This window comes from Aplidium turbinatum, chromosome 12 (genome assembly GCF_918807975.1).
Source record: "Aplidium turbinatum chromosome 12, kaAplTurb1.1, whole genome shotgun sequence".
Lineage (NCBI taxonomy): Eukaryota > Metazoa > Chordata > Ascidiacea > Aplousobranchia > Polyclinidae > Aplidium > Aplidium turbinatum.
In genome coordinates, this window is record NC_137483.1 from 23,179,088 (window position 1) to 23,199,252 (window position 20,165).

At 38.3% G+C, this 20,165-nt stretch overlaps 1 protein-coding gene across 1 annotated transcript; it reads right to left on the reverse strand.

Moving 5' to 3' along the window:
* Positions 1–11,378: 11,378 nt before the first annotated feature.
* LOC145780701 (uncharacterized) lies at positions 11,379–11,897 on the reverse strand. Its single transcript, XM_082592323.1, has one exon. The coding sequence runs from the start codon at positions 11,895–11,897 to the stop codon at positions 11,379–11,381; it is 519 nt and encodes a 172-aa protein (XP_082448449.1).
* Positions 11,898–20,165: the final 8,268 nt, after the last annotated feature.

Genomic DNA, 20,165 nt, shown 5'->3' on the forward strand with positions numbered 1-20,165 from the left:
TCTATGTCTTTTCTTGTCCAGGAGTAGCAAACACTATGATGTTGAAGCGAAAAGCGTCCCATTTGGTAAAGGCTGTTTCTGAAACCGACAACGATGACGCTGATTCGTCAATGAGTGTCCTTTCAAAGAAAATAAAGGAGGAGATTTGTAAGCTGCCACATTCCAAGAATGAATACAGTGTTATTGAACACGAAAATCTCATGGATGAATGCAGAGAGACTCTGATGGCTTTCTAAGATGGTAGACATTCAGAAAGACACGACTTGATGACGACACAACAAGAAGCTGATGCTATCATTCCTCGTCAGGTTTTTGTAGCAATCACTGATGGCAAATCATCAATCAAAGTTTGTTGTGAAGATACGGATGTTTTCGTTTTTCTGTGCCACTCGTATCAAATCAAACAGTGGGAAGCTGAAGTATTCATGGAAGGATTTAAAGAAGGAAAGAATCTGATCTCTATCAAAGAGTCTGTTCGAAAGCACATAGATGTCATTCCTCAGATCATGTCCATGCATGCAATGACCGGTTGTGACAGTGTATCTATGATGTATGGTGTGGGTAAGAAGAAAGCCCTAAGTGCCATCAAAAATTCACCCACATAAATGTCATTCCCCAGATCATGTCCATGCATGCAATGACCGGTTGTGATAGTGTACCTATAATGTATGGTGTGGGTAAGAAGAAAGCTCTAAGTGCCATCAAAAATTCACTCCTTTTTCACCTTGGCGACAAAACAGCTGACGAGGATGAATATATCAACGAGTGCAAGAACTTTGTGGCTACTTGTTACAACGGAAAAAGCACGAGCTCTGCAGATAACAGGTCACTTTCTTCTTTATTAGGCTACTCGTAAAAAAGCGTCAATAATTTTTTTCGATCAACTCTTAATAAACTATTGTGAACAGTAGCCCAAATAAGAAAACCATTTGTTGGAAATAGCGCAAAGCGTTTCGTAATCCTAGGTTACATTCGTCAGTCATCAGATGCAACTGTGATAATCACAACCTTAAACAAATCATAATAATAAATAACTAAATACAATACTGCTTCTCAGGGAAACTATTTGGCGACGTAAAACCGGGGGAGTCAAAATAACTTCCACACCACCACCTCTTTGTTCTCTACCACCAACAGATGAAGCTCTCGAACTTGCGCGAAAAGAAAGAAAAATAAACCAAACAAAACACCAAATTTGGACCCTTGCCAGGTAGTTTAAAATAGATAGACATTTATATTTCAATTCTGTTTTAATTCTGTGTAACTAGGCATTTATTTCATTGAAAAAGATTGTTATACAATTCAAAAAGATCGAAATTTTTGTGTTTCTTTCTTCTGGTTTCTTTTAGTACGGATGGGATAAAGATGAAGAAACCAAAACACTCCATCCAATTATGCTACCAACTGGAATCAAATCTGCTTCTGACGAGGTCTTAAAAATCAGTAGCTGTGGATGCACAAGTTAGTATTTAATATGTATAATATCATATAATAGCAAGTTTAATCTTTCCATAGCTTCGATCAATGATAGTCACGTCACGTGATACACGAATTCATTGTTTTACCATTCAGTTTGGCTGCTCCATCCATCTTTAGAAGAATGAATTGACTTGACAGCCATGTTTAGTGGTAAAAAGACAAGAATTATCATGAACATGAAAAACTCTAAAACAAACTCTTTTCTCTTTTCAGCTTCGAAATGTAACACAAAAGCATGTTCCTGTTCGAAATCGAAAATTGGCTGTACCGATTTTTGTACATGCAGCAATTGCGAAATGAATGGAATGTTGGTAATAGTCCGAGTGAGAGTGACAGCGACGAAGAACTTTTATCTGCTAAAGAATGACTATGTACTTTGTTAAATAAAAAGAAGAGTTCAGCAGTTTTTCAAAAAAATGCTTCTCCAAATCCCTCTTTTTCTTACAATTTTTTATAAAAAAAAATCGAGATTTGTTAATTTAAATAACTTAGATTCAAAGTGATTAGAACTTTTAAGACCTCAATATTATTAATCTGGACAAAAAATCCTTTAAAATGACAAATAACATGCTTATGTTTGAACCAATTGAGATTTTTTCCAAATTTTGTCTTGGCGGATTTTCCCGATTTTACTGACTTTGGAAACCGAACGAAATCGGGATGTTGCCCAGGGTTTGGAAGGTGGCAACATCTCTAAAATTGTTTCTATAGGACCCCTCTAAGTATTTCTACAAAAAAGTTCCACTCAGTATTCCAGTATAGGTTGACTTTAAAAACCCACTTTCAGCCCCAGACTATAGCCTACAACTATTTAGAACCTCCATTGACTTGAATTGAGCACAATAAATAACAAAGTCAGCGGTGGAATAGCAAAATTGTGATGAAAATCGAAAGGTTGCTGGAAAAGTTATCCCCTGCTGTGGTACACTACAGGACATCGTGCTTCTGAAAAAACATTACATCTTTCCAAATTTGGCCTAGGCTGTCCCCATTTGTGGTGGCCTAATGATAAACAGCAGCGTCAGACCTTTACAACAAGTTTGGTAACTTTTTTTCCTTAACAGTTGTAGTGCAGCTGTTATTTCCGCAGCACGTGACGGGCCGGATGAAATTAGTTTGCGGGCCGGTTCCGGCCGCAGGCCGTAGTTTGGTGACCCCTGGTCTATATGATTATGGAACTTGTCAGGAATCGAAGTTTCACCCTCAGTCGCCATTTCTGAAGAATGGGTTGCTGAATGGCAACTCACCACCGGCAACTCACGGCGAAGCAGACTGAGACGCCTAAAAAACGGTGTCCCACAGGGATCGCTCCTGGCTCCACTTTTTTTCAGCATCTACACCCACGACCTGCCAACTACGGTCTACGCTAAATACACTTATGCGGACGACCTGGCAATTCTCCACTCTACAAAGTCGTGGGAAAATCTAGAAAACACATTGAACCAGGACATAAAAACCCATTCAGCATTCAGCAACCCATTCTCCAGAACTGGCGACTGAAACTCTGGGAAACCAAAGCTGTGGCAGCAGCTTTCCACCTCTACAATCGGAAAGCTGATTGTGAGCTACATATCAAAAACAATGAAAAAAATTCTGCCCTTCTGCCCCGAACCAAGGTATCTTGTGGTGATCGCTAGACAGATCATCACCATTTGGTGTCACTGCGCAAGAAACTGACATCCCGCGCTGCGCTACTCAAGCGCCTGGCAGGCTCTAGCTTGGGGGGCGAGGGCTGACACTTTGCGTGTTACAGCCTTAGCCCTTGTCCACTCTTCAGCAGAGTACTGTGCAGTTTGGTGTTTGGTGTTGCAGTGCTCAACTGCTCACTGCAATAACACCGACACTGCCGTAAACAGCGCCCTGCGCACAGTCACCGGATGCCTGCGTCCCACACCATAGGACAATTTTCCCATCCTTGCTGGCATCCAACCTGCTGAGCTTCGATGCGAAGAAGCGACTCTGTCCCTCGATCGACGGGTACTGAAGCCTAACCATTTTCTCCAGCACAAGATCTCTGCTCTCCCAAACGAGCATCCCCGTCGATTGAAATCAAGACACCCATTTGTGCCAGCCGCTCAACTTCTGATCAACGAAGCTAATGAACAAGACATCTCTGCAGTTACTTAGGCGGACCATAAATGGAATTCTGAATGGAAGTCAAGTACCACCAGACTCCATTCGTTCATCTCCGAAGCCGACACATGCCCTTTCGGCCTGACACTACAAAGACAGGCAATGGTACGCTTCAACCGTCTCCGATGAATGTGCTACCGAGGAACAGACCGCAGACCATAGTCATCATCAATGACTGTACCATCTTCAAACCACTTAATGAAATGGAAGGTCTGCCCGTCATGGATGATGAAACCAAGGGCTGGCTGCTCTCTAGTAGCCTTCCAGTGTAGTCCGGGAACATCGTAAATCTGGGGTGGCAAATGGATAGATCCTCGGCCCCAGCAAATGTTTGTCTTGAATTTTTGTTTCTTTAGATGCAATAGTTGATGCTTTCAATTGATTTTGTTTAAAAATAAAATTTTAAAATAAAACTTAGTTTCATCTGAAATTCAGCACGATTTGTTAAAGATGCTTCATGATAATGATTCTAGAAACTTCGACAACAAGACACACTACCTCATTGTAAAGTCACTTTAATCCATACAAGTTCCAAGAAACGTTAGAGCAGAAGGAACGTACAACGCACTAAATTGCTTGTCTTTGTTGTGAGCATTTGAAGTCTTTGAACATCGAATCGACGCAAAAAATAGCATTAATAAGTCCCATTTTTTGTTGTTGCACGGTTGATATGTAATTATGATTATGGTTAGTTCGAAGACATAAAGTCCAAACTTGTTTTTACTATTTTCTTGGCAATTTTGAATGCAGGTGTTGAAAAAAGCAGAAATTCAGTGTTAAAAAAATAAGCAAAAATGCGCACATCAGTGAAATGACAAACCGTAACTTTTTTTCTTCGTAAATCATAGCCAGAAGGTATGTTTCTTGATTAAAAAGGTTGTCTTCTATACGCCTAAATACTTTTGTTTTGCGTGCGTTTGCTGGAAACAAATGAAACGGACAACGATCACAAAACTCTGGAATCAACGGAAAAACTAAAAGCACGTGACCTGGTTCCATGACGACCACATACATCCCTGCTTAATTTTTCGAACTACGGGACGTGTGGACGTAATAGATCCCAACACTGATACATTGCACTGGTTGCAGCAGTTGAGGTATACTGCCTGGATTGCTGTCTCATAAGCAAAAAGAAGATGAAGACCAAAATCCAATGATTCACAATTTTTTAACGTTTTGTGATTTACAATTTGGATAGTGAGGTAACTTTTTTAAACCATAAGTAGACATAACCCAGCAACAACACTACATTTAACAGTATAAAAAAAAACAAGAAGCTAACGTTTTCGGCTAGTCATACAGCCCTTTTCAAGCCTATAAGAAAAATATTTTTAAAAGAAATACGAAAGAATAACACACATCACAACAAAAATATGGACGAATCTGAACACAAAATGTCAGATGAACACTTTCAGATGCTTGTGTTTCTTCGTGGAAATTCAAAATATAACTTGTTTGTTTCGAGTGGTTTATGCCGTGTGAATGTTTGGCACCCAGCAAACAAAATGAGTTTACCCTAGTGTATGCGCTGACGCTGCCAACTTTTTTTACAAGTTACGTTGACGCATACGGCGTATGGTTTTTCGAACGTTTGCGTGTACGCTGACGGCGTCAATATTTTTTGCATGCGCGTACATCACTGAATTTTCTGGACAAACTAACTAATGTATTAAATTCATTACATGAATGTATTTCTTTATAAAATAAAGGAAAAGTGTGTTCTCTGTGGAAGTTTTCAAACTTTCTCGCAGGGCCTCTGAGAGACATTTTCACTAGGGGTACGAAGAGTAATTCCGAGCCCCCTGTCACTCCGGGCCCCCTTTTTATGGGCAAAACGCGTGATGTTTGCTTAGGCGTATTGCACACCATAAAACATTTTACTGCAGAATTGGACATCTGTGCGCAATAATATTATCAGGCTGCAATAAAATTATTATTTTGTGTTGTGCACATCTTGTGATCTGTCCCTTGCCAATTTGTGTATCCTGCATTGAGCTCGTGTGTCAGTTGTTGATGGTGCTGTTGAAATCGCTTGTACAGCATTAAAACAAAATTTGCAAATTCATTTATTTATTTCTCTTAGATGTATTGTATAGCGTATATTCCTGATGAGGAAACCATGTGGTGTCGAAAACGTGGGATTTAATATTGTTTTCTTGTTTTTTTTTGCGTGTTTAACAAAAAATGTGAAATCCGTTAACGTTACTGAGTGTAATATGTATCTGGTACAACAAGTCAAGCTCTCTACCAAGGCTCAAATACAACATCTTGTTCATTAATTATAACATCATTAACTTTTTCATTCACCACAGGCCTAGCAGAGGTGAACAAAGTCACTTTTTTTATTCTGGTTGCGCTCCCTGCACCGAAATTAATTTTGAAGTAAAATACGCGTGAAACTACCTGTTTCAAATAGTTTTTAAAAAACACAAAAAGCCCAAAAATACCTGGGCTTCTTTTAAAAAAAAACTACCGGGTGGGCTTTTTAAAAAATCCCGGTTTTTCTCAACCATGCTTTTGCTTTTGCTACACTATGCCCCCTCCCCGGACGCGAAATTTTTTTTCCACGAGATTTCTGTCTCATTGATTGTAGTCACTCTAAAAGTAAGATTTTCCGAAAGTGTTTTGAGAGATTGGTTGATTCAGATTGCGAAATAACTATTTGCCAATGAAATTTTGCAATGATAATAAAATATAGGCTTTCCCTAACCCTACTTTTTTGAAAAGCTCTTGTGCACCGCAAAATTATTTTAAAGAAAAAAAAAGTTTGACTTCGACGGGCGTCGAACCCTCGTTCTCACGATCACTAGACAAGGATGAAACCACTGAACCAACCGTGCCAACGAGAAAACGCTGAATTCACACGGTTTTAATCCAAACTTTTACCAAAATATGCAAATGAGACAAAAATCTCGTGGGAAAAAAATATTTCGCTCCCCGGACAGGAGAACAACCGACTTTTATGATTTAATTTAGGATGTTTTTAACAAAAAAAGTTTGCACATAAAGCATTAAATCACCACTTTGGGCCTCTAATTTGCACGGACTGCATTCAATTACCCTTTCGGGCCTTTTTTCTACATTACGGGCCCCACGGGACTAAAGAATAACAACTTTTATGCTTGAATTTAGTCGTTTAGGATGGTTTTAACCAAACATTTTTGCGCGTAAACTATAAAATCATAATTTCGGGCCCCCCAACAATCACAGTCCCGGGCCCTCAAGGGTACACCGTACCCTCCGCACCCCCCTCTCATAGGCCTTGTTTGCAGTTCAATCAATTCAAGTTGGAATTCGAGTGGCGCTTTATCACACTGAAATGAAACTGGGTCACTGAATTATTATAAGTCAATTTCATTCTGTTTGAAGTCAGAAAATCTGCCTGTAAATTCTCCAAGCAAATCTTCAATTCTACAAGCAAACCAGTAATTCACATAACTTAGCATATTTTCATAGTTTACAGAAGAGTCTTGAGCTCTTTCAGATAGACTACGAAAATATACAATTGCGCCAGCTTTCAGTTGTGCTAAGTTATAAAAAGTTTTAATTTTCTAGTAAAGCTACTTATTCGCTCGAACATTACACTACACAACTGACCTTTTCTTTGTAAATGCAAATTGAGCTCAGCTAGCATTTCTGTGATGTCAACCAAGAAAGACAAATAATTCAACCATTCTTCATTTTCTTTCAAGTTCACATTTTATTTCTTTTTCTCCAGGAACTGTTTTATTTCCGGTAGGCTAACAATAATTGAAATCTTTTTAAGGTGGCTGCTCTACTGAGCCATCGGACTTTAGATATAATCGGACTTATATACTATATATATCCTGTTGCTCCCATACAATACTATTGCTACGCCTACGCCCCAAAAACTGATTGGTACATTTTTATTAGGCTAACATTTAAAGTTCAAAATACTACTTGGAGACGGAGTGAAAATGATTAGCGGGCCGCACGAAAATCTCAGGCGAGCTGCAGTACAGCCCGCGGGCCGCAAGTTGAACATCACTGGTCTATGTCAACACAAATTTAGTATTTTAATTTCGGGAAACTCAAACATTTCCCGCCTTGCTTTTGCACCAGCAAACTGCTGAATGACTTTTCCAAAGTCTTAAATTTTAGCTCGTACATTTTCTATCAACAGCACAGGCAAACTGCTACTGTAAGTCTCACTAGGGACATAGAGCTTCGAAGAATGTTTTTGATCAATTTGAAGTTTTGAAAAAGATCTTTCAGTCGTAGCAACTGTGCCAGGTGGGCCTACCGTTGGATGCAGAGTCTTTGCAGACGTAGCCTACAGATATCAGAATACCTAACAGGAATAGGCTACTTAACTGTTAAGCAAGCGTGTTCCAAGAATTGAAAAATTGTGATTGTAACTATTTCGACACAAAATAATAACTAAAAATAATGAAAATGCTGTTTGATTTGGTATCAACATATTATAAGTTTCATAAGAACAAAATGAGGCGATTCAAACAAAAGCAGTATGTGGCTAAAGTGGGGCCCTAAGTAGGCTAAGCTGCGACAAAAACCTAAAATAATAAACAAAAATTCTGGACGGAACAGACTATAGCCTGCGTGTAGATTCATAACAAAGTAACAACAAGTTAACTTTAGTTTGAACACAAATATTTTACAATAAAATGTAGCAATGCGGGCTCCCTTGCCCTGGGGCCCCAATGACTTGCACCGGTAGCACTGGCGGTAGTTACGGCCCCGATTCAAGTCGGTTGTTTTTGTTTCAAACATCTTCAGCTGTTCAGGAAGGGTGTTTAAAGTTTGTCACTTACCTTGGCAAGCAAACTCCATCTGTGCTGTAATAACCAAATGATCCGAATGTAGTTTGGAAGGACTCCTCACAATAATAAGGAACAACTAAAGACTTGTTGAATATCTTGCAAAAGCTTGTAATGGACAGAAAAGTAACTTCTGGAATACTTTGTCTTTCACCAGGAAGCTCGTTTGCAGTTTCAATCAAGTACTTTACTTGGTTTGCACTGACGGACTGTGGTATATAAGGTTGATCTATGACAATTTCAGTTGCCAAGTTGTTGGAGATTGATGGGAAAGTTGGAATGACAGCAAGAAGTATTGACAAGACCCACAAGCATGCGATTATGGAACTGAGACGCCTCCAACTCATGAACTTTGCTTTGAAAGGTTTCCAAACTACATACAATCGATAGGATGACATCACAATCAACATGCAAACGGACATCTGACTTGAAACTACAGCAAGGACACCAGCGAACACACATTGATTGCTGAGTAACCAATTTCGTTTCTGCTCGCAATACCTTCCAGAAAATTCAAGTGACTTTGAGGCAATAAATAAAAGATAGAAACCCATCAGGAAATCTGATATTGCTAAGTTTAGGAGCATGATGTTGAAACAGAGACCAGCTGTACTTGTAGTAGCGTTTGCGTTTCGATTGGCTTCACCAATGTCCACAGATGTTTTGATGATTACAATCAAGTTTCCCACCATCGCTAATATCATTATGATCCACAAAGCAACTCGAAAAGATATGTTTCCAATAAGTTCGGTTTGTGATGAAATACTTGAGTTTGTGACAAGACATTCATCCGTGTAATCGTCACAATCAAAGACTCCATCAAACACTTTATGAGTTGGAAGAAATCTTTTGTTGTCGTCGCAATAAAAATGTGTCAGAGATGGACAATTCAATTCATCCACCAAATTGTCGCAATACTTCACTAAATTGCATCTGTAAGCATAAGGTAGCAAGTGAAAAGTATGTTTTGAATTTTATTTTAATTTATACAAGTTATACAGTAGGTACAAGTTATACATTTACAGTAGGTACGAGTTATACAGTAGGTATACAGTATACAAGTTATACAACTTATACTGTATACAGTAGGATAGTTGTACTTTGTACACAGGATGAAGGCCTTCCCCATATCTTTATAATTTTGTCTGTCTTTGCACGTTTGTGTCCAGTGTTTGTCGAATTGGTAGAGTTCGTCTCGCGATCTTGTTTTCTGTTTCTATCTTTTGCGTTTATTGTCAAGCGGTATCCAGTCAGTAGCTCTTCTTGTCCATCTGTTGTCAGTTGTTCGCATGATATGTCCTGCCCAATTCCACTTTAAACTTTTTATTGTTTGAATGATATCTTTGCTTTGTGTTTGTTGTCGTATTCATTTGGCTGGTTTCCTGTCTTTACATGTACTGTAATGCCTAAGAGTACTTTTTCATGTGATCTTTGCGCAGTGCGTAGTTTGAATGTCAGTGCTTTCGTTAAGTTCCATGTTTCTGCTCCGTATGTCATTGTTGGGAGAATGCATTGATTGTATACTTTTCTTTTCATTGAGATCGGAAATTTACTTTTAAATATTGAGCTCTCTCTTCCAAATGCCTGCCAACCAAGTGTAATTCTTCTTTTAATTTCTTCTTCTTTATCAGGTGATGTGGTTACTATTTGGCCAAGGTATGTGTATTTGTTTACGTTTTGGAGATTGGCTCCATCTAATGTAATGTTTTGATTTCTTTTGACATGGTGATTTAGTCAAAATTCATTGTGTTTTAGTCAAATTCATTTTGAGACCGACCCCTTTGCTTGTCTTGTCGAGTTCAGTCAACATTGCTTGGAGTTCATTGGGTGTTGAAGATATCAAAATGATGTCATCAGCAAACCTGAGATTGGATAGGTATTCGCCATCTACTTTGATACCTTTTTCTTCCCAATTTAAATTTTTGAAAATTTCTTCTAAGCTTGCTGTGAAAAGCTTAGGAGAGATGGTGTCTCCTTGCCTAACACCTCGTTTAAGTTGAAATTTGGCTGAGTCTTTGTGTAGTCTGATGAAGGAAAAGCAATTTTGATAGATATGTTGAAGGATGTTGATATATGTCTGGTCAATTGCTTGGTTTCTGATGGCTTGTAGCACTGCAGGGATCTGTATTGCATCAAACGCTTTACTGATGTCAACAAAGACAAGGCAGAGAGGCAAGTTGTATTCATTTGTTTTTTCGATTATTTGGTTGATTGTTTGTAGATGATCTATGGTGGAGTAGCCACTTCTAAATCCAGCTTGTTCTCTTGGTTGGCATTCAACCAGTTGATTAGCTAGCCTATAGGAAAGGATTTTGGTGAAAAGTTTGTAGACACTAGACTGATTGGTCGGTAATTGTTCAGATCTTTGTGATCTCCTTTTTTGTGAAGCAAGATCATGAAAGCAGTATTCCAGGCTTCCGGAGTCTTTCCCTGCTGAAGGCATTCAGTGAAGAGGTTAGCTAGCCTTTCAATATGGTCTCTCCAGTATCTTTTAGAAGATCATTAGTGATGTTGTCTGGTCCTGGAGCTTTTTGTGTTTTTAAAGCATCAATAGCATGTTTCACTTTAGAAACAGTTATTGGTGGTTCGTGGTTTGTTGCTATTTTTGGCTTTGGTGTTTTGGAGAGATTCTGCAGATTGTTGTTACTACTGTAAAGTTTTTCATAGAATTCTTTTGATCTTTCAACAATTCGATCTTGATTGTTCGTGACTTTTCCGTCTTCTTCTTTTATAGCTGTTTTTTGGCTTTTCCCTTGACTTAGTTTTTTCTATGCAAAATTGAATCCTCTACCTTAGTTTCATCAATTATTTTCATGTTATGGGATCGAATGTCCATTCTTTGGTTCTTTTTGATTAGTTTGTTTAGTTCTATCTCTTCGATTTTGTTTCGATTATTGTCCATTGTTTTCCATGCTTTAAGTTTTTTCATTAGCTGCATAGTGTTTTCAGATAACTTGCTTTTCTTCATTATTTTTTTCTGTATGCTGAGGCAGTTTCATGTAAGGGAATGGTTATGTTATTGTAAAGTTCCTCTATGATGTTGAGTTGACTGGTGTTTGTTGCTTCTTGTTTTTTAAGAGCTGTTTCTACGTTTTCCTGGAAGTTATTGACCTGTTCTTGGTTGATTTTGAGTGGTTGAAGTTTGCAGTGGTGGAGTTTCTTCCTTTCTTTTTGCACATCGATTTTCAGTGTACTTCTTACCATTCGATGATCACTTCTTTTCACATTGTTTAAGACTTCTGTGTTCTGCACTACCTCAGGTTTGTTTATGAGTATATAGTCAATTTCGTTATACGTTTGGTGATTGGGGCTTCTCCATGTCCATTTACGGTTTAACTTTTTCTTGAAGCAAGTGTTGGTTATTTTCAAGTTATTTGAAGTTGCAAAATTGATCAAATCTTCTCCTCTGTCGTTTCTTGGGCCGGCAGAAAATTTTCCAAAACAGTTTTTATTTCCTTGACCAACTTTTGCATTGAAGTCCCCCATAATAACAAGGTAATGGCTGTTGTTTGTTTGAATTGCTTTGTTAATGTCCTCATAGAAATTTATTATTTGGTCTTGTGAGCTTGCGGAAGTAGGTGAATAGACTTGGATAATCGTTAGACCATGTCTCTTTGATAATCGTTAGATCATATCTCTTTGATATTTTAATGGTTAAACTGGCAACTCTGTCCGAGATTCCGTTAATTGTTTTAATATTGTCTTTAATCTTTGTGTGAACAAGAAATCCGATACCACTTAGCTTTTGGTTTTCCTTGCCTTTGTGATACAGGAGGTGCTGGTGGTGTTTTAATTGTATGGTTCCTTCGCCAGTTCTTCTCATTTCGCTAAGACCAATTATATGCCAGTTTATGTTTTCGATTTCTTTCAACAGGTTTTCCAAGTGAGCTTCTTCAGATAGTGTTCTGACATTGTATGTAGCGATCTTTAGGCTTTTTCGAGTCCTTTTATCCAGATGATGGGGAGAGTGGGCCTTACCCCGCCGTGCTGGTCCAGTGCAAGTTGGTAGGGGATTCATTTTTCACAGTCAGAATTACAGTTACATATTACGCCAGTAGTAACATCCTTATAACCTGTAGACTTTTTCAAATTGAATTACGATGTTGCAAGATGTCATCCGTAGTAGGGATGCTTTTGTGTTATTCAAGGTTTAAAAGTAGTTTTTCCACATTGTTCGGTGAGCTGTCCATCTTTTAGGGAAAGAATTAACAGTTTGGCCAACATTTTGTTTTTTACATATTTCGCATGTGGCAACGTATATGCCAAAGGTTTCGCAGTTTAAGTTTTGTTTTAGTGGTACAATTTTACTAGAATAGGCGCCTTACCGGTTAAAGCGCAGACTTGACCTTTTTTGTCAATTTAACCAATATTTTGCGTATTGTTGATGTTTTCTGGTTAGGCTTATGACGGCACAACTTTATACCACACTCTTTCATGCCATTTTTCATTTATTTTGCCTTTGGTTTTCCATCAATTCTTAAACGTAGCAAGAGTGAAACGTTTTTCATTCTTTCGCACCTTCATCATTTGATTCTTTTGTGCTGTTTGCTTTCAGCTGAACTGAAGATGATCTAGCTGCTAGAGTTGATCGAAATCGATTTTTAGCTGTTTATGATTGAATTGACTTATGAATACAAGACATGTAACCAGGGCCCAGTGTTGTACGTTGACGGCATCATTTGACGGCGTCAACTTTTTGTTGACGCTGAGGCTAGCGCCGTCGTTTTTTTTTAACTCTTTCATATCTGGGCTTTTTTAGACGATGTTTTTCTGGGCAGGGGCACAAAGTGCCTTAAAATTTAACCGTTTATAACTTCTTTCAGTTATGAACTAGAATCTTTTACCGCTGGAAAAACAATCGCAAGGCCTTTGAGCGTTGAATGATATTAACATGTTTGTAATATATATTATTAAAGTTTGTTAATAAACTTGTTTATGAACGCGGGTCAAATTTGAAAGCTGCCTGATTTTTATAATAAAGAAACAAATCTTTCGTTTTTCCCACTCTCGTGTCATTTGCCTTTTTCTAGACCTCTTTTTCGCTGTGATGGTCAGAAATAAAAACAAAACTCTACTGAACTGTGAAGACGTATTGTCGCCTGATTAGTTACGCTTGGCCGGCCAACAAACAAACTATGTCAATTCGGTGATTACGACGACGTTTGACAGCAATAGATTTATTTTTGATTTGATTCTTTTTGATGCATGTTGTATTCCTATAATCATAACAAAATTGCTCGATTATTGATTTCACAACGCCTTATCGTACCCTAGATTCTTGCAAGTATATTCACTTGTATTTATCTCGTAGAGCGTCGATACAATATAATATAACACCTGTCATGCAACATACATAACGTGTTTTGTCAGCACCACGGTGTAATGAATTCTAGGTTATTGATTTTCGTTATGAGTTCATAGCGTCCCTACAATGAAGAATGAAAGGTACTTCAAGCGGTCTCATCATTGCTAAAAATCATTATACGTTTCACATATTTGTGTAATCGGTTGTAACAGTCAAATTATGCCAATTTACTGTCATTCAACCTATTTAGACAAATATAGATGAGTTTATATCGGACAGAAAACAAAGTATCCTGGCTCATTTTAATTTCTTTGCGCAAAACTTATAAACTTTACAGCCATTCTACGTCATTTTGATGTCTCATGGCACTTTGTTATTTATGAGATGAAGATTACTTTGAATAAGACACAAAGCATTCCTGATTATTGCGGCAAACTCTTGAATTATGTAAAATCGTACTGATGAATTCCTCTAAAGGTGCGATATAGATTATCTGCAACACGTTTGCAGTATATTTAGCTCTGGGAGTACTATGAGCAACTGTCCAAATAAAACGACATCTACGATATGTTAGTATGCTAAATAGTCCGGCAGCCCGTGACGTATTTGTAACATCATAAGGTACAAAAGGTTTGGGTGTTTTATCAACCTTGCCCCACTGTGGGATGTTCAGAAACCCACACAATAAACCAACATACAATACTGTTACAGCCAATATCAGCAATACAATACAGCCAAATCGCATTACGACGCACAAATCGAAAACAAACCCAACCAAAAAAACACTCCAAATCGAAAAAAAATAAACCAAACGGTTGCAAATAAATCAGATTTGCTTTTAAAAAGACTAAAATGGTAACACTGGTCATCGGAACCCAGCATAATCTCCATCGTCGCTGGGGTACTTTCTGCGGATGAAAGAGACAATGCAGGATGGCAGCATGACTTTGTTCGACCTTCCCAGGACTTCTTCATCCAACAACCACTCCAGCACGTGCCTATATAAGCGACCAGCCTGAATTGCCTGAGAGATATAACAGCTTCGTTTAAATATGAATGGAACAATTAAGCAACCAGCTCTTGAAAGGCTGTTGAACAGTAAACAAGCTCAAGTAAACTCACTCATTTGACAATTTTTCCTCGCGTCCTCTGGGCTTGCCATCTTCTTCCCAATTCTTCCTATCAACCCTGAAGAAGGTTTGTAGGACATGCTGGATTGACCATTGCATGGAAGTCGTCCAACACAGTGATGCAAGAGGTGCTCTCCGCCATGCCGTTAAGCACCCTTACACACTGCTCGATTTCGTGGTTCGAATATCACATAACATTGGTTAAGACGTACCGTATCTTACCTCGCATGGGCCTATTAACCAATAATTTCAATGGATAAATCAACAGACCTGGCTTATTTTTTTCAAACTCGAGATTGCAATGAGCCTATAGGCTACTACCTGCCTTCACATAAAAAGCACGTGCAACAAGATCGAAGCAGCGATAAGAAAACCTCCTTCCGCTAGGACAGTAGTCGGCAACCTGCGGATCCGGAGCCGCATGCGGCTCTTTAGCTCCTCTGAAGCGGTTCCCTCCAGATTTGACATGATTTGGTATAGCCTATGCGTTCGACTGTGATAATGAAACAAAAACAAAACGGCATCAAAACGTTGTTTACTAGTTGTGCAAGATGATGCAGCAATGAGCCAACTCTGATGGAGTGATACTCTGTCAGAAAATAATAGGCCTAGACTTTTTTTTTCAATTTTTGTTATTCAAGTTTTGACTTTATCAGGTCAGTTTACAGCTTTTGGCGTGAACAGCATACCCTTTTTTATCAGTAGCCATGCACAAATAAAAAATAGAAAAGTTTTAGGCGAAAACAGAGATGTTACTCAGCATGGACAATTGGACATAAACATGAACTTTGCATTCAATGTAAATGATGTTGGCATATCTGCATGCTTAATAGCATATCTGGGGAAAAATCCCAAAATAAATGACTTCAAAAGGCACTGTCAGAACAGCCATAGAGCATTAATTTTGCTGCACATTATCCCCTTTTGGAGATTAGATAAAGTAGGCAGTATTGGAACTTATGCAAAGATCGGAGCAGAGTAAGGAAGCTTTCAATAAATCGAAAACAGCCTCATGCCACACCAATGCTGCTAGTTTTGTGGCAGCTCAATAGATTGTAAGCGAGGAAAGCCGTACACAGATAGAGATGACGGCATAAAAAAGAATTGTTGGATAGCAAAGAAACTGTGGTCTGATCTGCTTGAAACACATTATATAATATCACGTTTTGTGGCTCTCAGCTGGTCATTTCTGCCAAAATATGTAACAGAATCGCTCTTTTGTTAAAAAAAGGTTGCCGACTACTGCTCTAGATTCTAGAACAAACACAATCAAAGGATTTGCAAAAGCGATTGTCGCGTCTGTCTGACTCCAACTGACGTCATAATCCGCGTGTTGTGCAATGCAATCCGCCATTGCAGGAACGTGGCCAAAAATACAAGCGCGTGGAAAACCATAGTTTTGATAATTTTTATTGAGATAAATATAGCCTTAAAAAGTAAGGGCGATGTTGGTATTTATGGATTGAAACATGTTCTTTCATATAAAGTGCGGTCAAAGTCATCGTGCAGTTGCACTTTAAAACTTGTCAAGACGTACCTCCTCTATGCTCGGAGTATTCATTCTGCAAATCATCAGTTGTTTGTGCACTGCATAGGAGAGATGTCAAGCGTGTTCTTCATTTTCAATCAACTAAATTATGCAAGATGGATTTTGCGACTGCAGGATAACATGCTAAAAATGGAAGAAATTCACACTGGAATAAGTGATCTGTTTGAACAAGGCATCTTGTCCTTAAAAAGAACTGAAAAAAACTTCTGTGGATGTGCTGTTGATCAAACTTTGGAGCAAACAATCAATGCAGCATCCGCCAATCGACTCACTGGGATTACGTATTTCCCCAATTCAATTGATGCCAGACAGAGATGGGCACTTACCCACTTTATGGGCCGATCGATCCTTCACCACTTCTATGAATATCTGGGGATGACATCAGCAGAGGAAGCATCATTTGACCTTCGTCCATCAAGCACCGATAGAGATCGCAGACATTTGGATAAACCAATGCAAAAAATAAGCAGTACAGTTAATCCATTTAGTGCAAGCTTCGATGTATCCTTTCTATTCAATATTAGCACAGGAAAAGCAATCGCTCCTGCCACTTCAAATTTTCTTTTGATTGTTTTTCAAAAAGGAACTGAGGATAGAAACAAATTTATAAGTTAATGCCACCAGGACGCTAGCACCTTCAACAAGCCAATACGTAGAAACAAAATCTGCAACTTTGCTTCTGAAGCTGCCGTTGTGAAAAGCATAACCCGCGACGAAGGCAAATTTTCCCAGTTGAGAATGGAACGCAATTTGATGGGAAGGCTTCTATGTTTAGCAGTAGATCACAAGATATGGTGTTCCTCAAGGTTCAACTCTAGGTCCACTCTTGTTTTTAATTTACATTAATGACCTACCAAACAGCATGTCGACAATGCCAAGGTTGTTTGCTGACGATACATGTCTCATAGTTAAAGCTGATAACTTAAATTTATTGCAAACCTAACTTAATGCTGAATTAGCTGCTGTAGAAGGTTGGATTAATGCCAACAAATTGACCATTAATGCCTCTAAATTCAATCTATTAGTAATTCCTCCTAAAAAAGGCTACAACAAGTTCGATGAATTCCATGTTCTCTATAGGGCTGTTGAGCTAGAAACCGTCAACCACGCTAAGTATCTTGGAATAATAATTGATAAACAGCTCTCATTCGCACCTCACGCTTTTAGATCTAAACTTGCTAGATCTGTTGGTATTTTGTCGAAACTTAAACACTTTCTTCCTTTCAGTGCTAGACTGCAGTTGTATTATTCGCTCATACACCTACATATTATGAATGGAATAGCCATTTGAGGCTCTGCATACAAAGCATATATCGAGAAACTACAAAAGTTGCAAAACAAAGCAATAAAAATAGTTGCTGGGGTGTTGTGGTCAGAACACGTTACGCCATACTTCAAGCAGGTAAAAGTTCTAAAAATAAAAGACATTTACAAACTAGAGATTTCTAATTTAATGTTTAAATATAACCATAATTCTTTACCCTGTACTTTTTCGAATTACTTCAAAAAGTCATCAAACGTTCATAATCGCTCAACTAGATGTTCAATCAAAAACGATAATTACTTTGTTCCTCTGTATGCTACTTGTCACAAATTCAATTGTTCTGCTGCTTATGCTTTCAGTCAAGCCCAGTCTTTGTGACCTATCATGGTCGCTTTTGCTTTATTATGTCATTGTGTGATTTTATTTTGGCAACTCTGGTCAAAGTTCATTTTAGCTGAGGCATGGCTTGTTGCTACTAGACAAAGTTTACTTTATCTGTTTTTGACTGTTGTGTATTAGAGTTAAGAAAAAGGGTCAATTAGTCTGTTATAGCTAAGTAAGAGTGTCGTTTATCATCTGTCGTCTGTAATAACTAGATAATTGTTACTTTAGCCTGATTAAATATTCATCTGACCAGGTAGCCCAGCTCTGCAGTTATAATGAGACTGTAAGTAACTTAACTACTAATTTTTATCCATTTACTTGGTTAACTGAGAGAACTGGGGTGTGCTATGTATTTCTTACCGCCATTCTTTTTGTTTTTCATGCTCGGATTCTATTTGAATAAGACTTGATTGATGTTGTAAACTGTATTTAATAAAGTGACTAAAGGCTACACAAAAAGTGCTTCTTGCATAGCAGTCCGCGCGAGTTTGTAAATCAGACAAATCGTGACATCTGGGGGCTCGTCCGGGAACTTTTTATTCCAAAAAAAAGTGACTGTATATGCAAACCTGTTGTACTTTGCCTTAAAAAGAAGTTGCTTGCAATGGATAAGCTTATTGATGCAGGAAAACAACTGGGATACGAAGGTGAAGAGTTGAGGAAGTTTGTGGCAGATCAACAAGCTTTTGAAAGAGAAGAGAAGCTTCGACTGGCTGATGAGAGGAGAGCAGCGACAGAAGCTCAACAAAAAATGGAGGAATTGGAACTAGAGCTTGCGAAAGTCAATGGAGACACTGCCTCGGTGCTTTCCCACAAAGGAAAAACCCCTAAATTGCCAACATTTGTAGATGGGAAAGATGAGCTTGATAGCTACCTGCTAAGGTTTGAAAGGTTCGCTGCAGCTAGTCGGTGGGACAAAGGAGAATGGGCAACGTCGCTAAGTGCTTTGTTGACGGGAAAAGCTTTGGATGTTTATTCGCATTTATCCGATGAGGCTGCGGTAAATTACGACCAGTTGAAGCAAGCGTTGCTCAACCGGTATGAGCTAACTGAAGAGGGGTATCGATCGAAATTTAGAGATGCGAAACCTCAACTGGAAGAGACTTCAGAACAATTTTTAGTGCGGATTCAAAATTATATTGAGAAGTGGGTTGAAATGGCTGGATGTGGCACAGAGTGGAAAGGTGTTAGAGACTTGCTTGTAAAAGAGCAGTTTGTCTAGTCATGTCCAAAGAGTCTTGCCGTATATCTGAGGGAGCAAGCGCCGAAAGATCTATCTACACTAGCTACCATCGCTGATCAATTCCTAAGAGCACACAATCTCGACCTATCAGAAGTTACAAGAAAGACAAATGCAGAAAATGAGGGCAAGAAAGGAAGCCCACACTGTTTTAACTGTAAGAGTCGTGGACATATAGTCAAAAATTGTCCGAAACTCAAATCAGACACGCCAAATGCTAGAAAGTGCTACATTTGTAACAAGATTGGGCACTTGGCAAAAGATTGCCGAGTACGCGTTCCAGCTAGGAAATTTGCAGCTGCAGGACAAATCGAGAAGAGAGATTCCCAAGATGTTTACGCTTCTAATGGCTGTGCATTAGGGTGGATCGTTTTTCAACTTTTTTTCTTAATCGCTTATTAATAGTGCGGAAAAGTTGTGCACTGACATTATAAGCACAACACAAAAAAAAATTTTCAAAAATTTCAATATCTTGGGTTGCCCCAAAGAAGTTGAAATATTGGAAAAAGTGGAAAATTTCCAAAATATTTATTTTTTGTTTTAGTTTTAATCGCTTTTTAAGAGCGCGGAAAAGTTGTACACTGACATTGTAAACACAACACAAAAAAAAAATTTCAAAAATTTTAATATCTTGGGTTGCCCCAAAGAAGTTGAAATATTAGAAAAAGTGAAAAATTTCCAAAAATTCTATTTTTTGCTTTAATTTTTAATCGCGTATTAAGAGCGCGGAAAAGTTGTGCACTGACATTGTAAGCACAACACAAAAATAAATTTCCAAAAAAAATAATATCTTGGGGTGCCCTAACAAAGTTTAAAATTCAAAAAAGAATTGCAAATTTTTAAAAATTCCATTTTTACACATTTGTAACTGCACTGCCTCCC

What these genes read in the sequence shown, in the direction of transcription:
- LOC145780701 (XM_082592323.1), bottom strand. Translation starts at nt 11,897, where the DNA reads ATGGGGGACTTCAATGCAAAAGTTGGTCAAGGAAATAAAAACTGTTTT.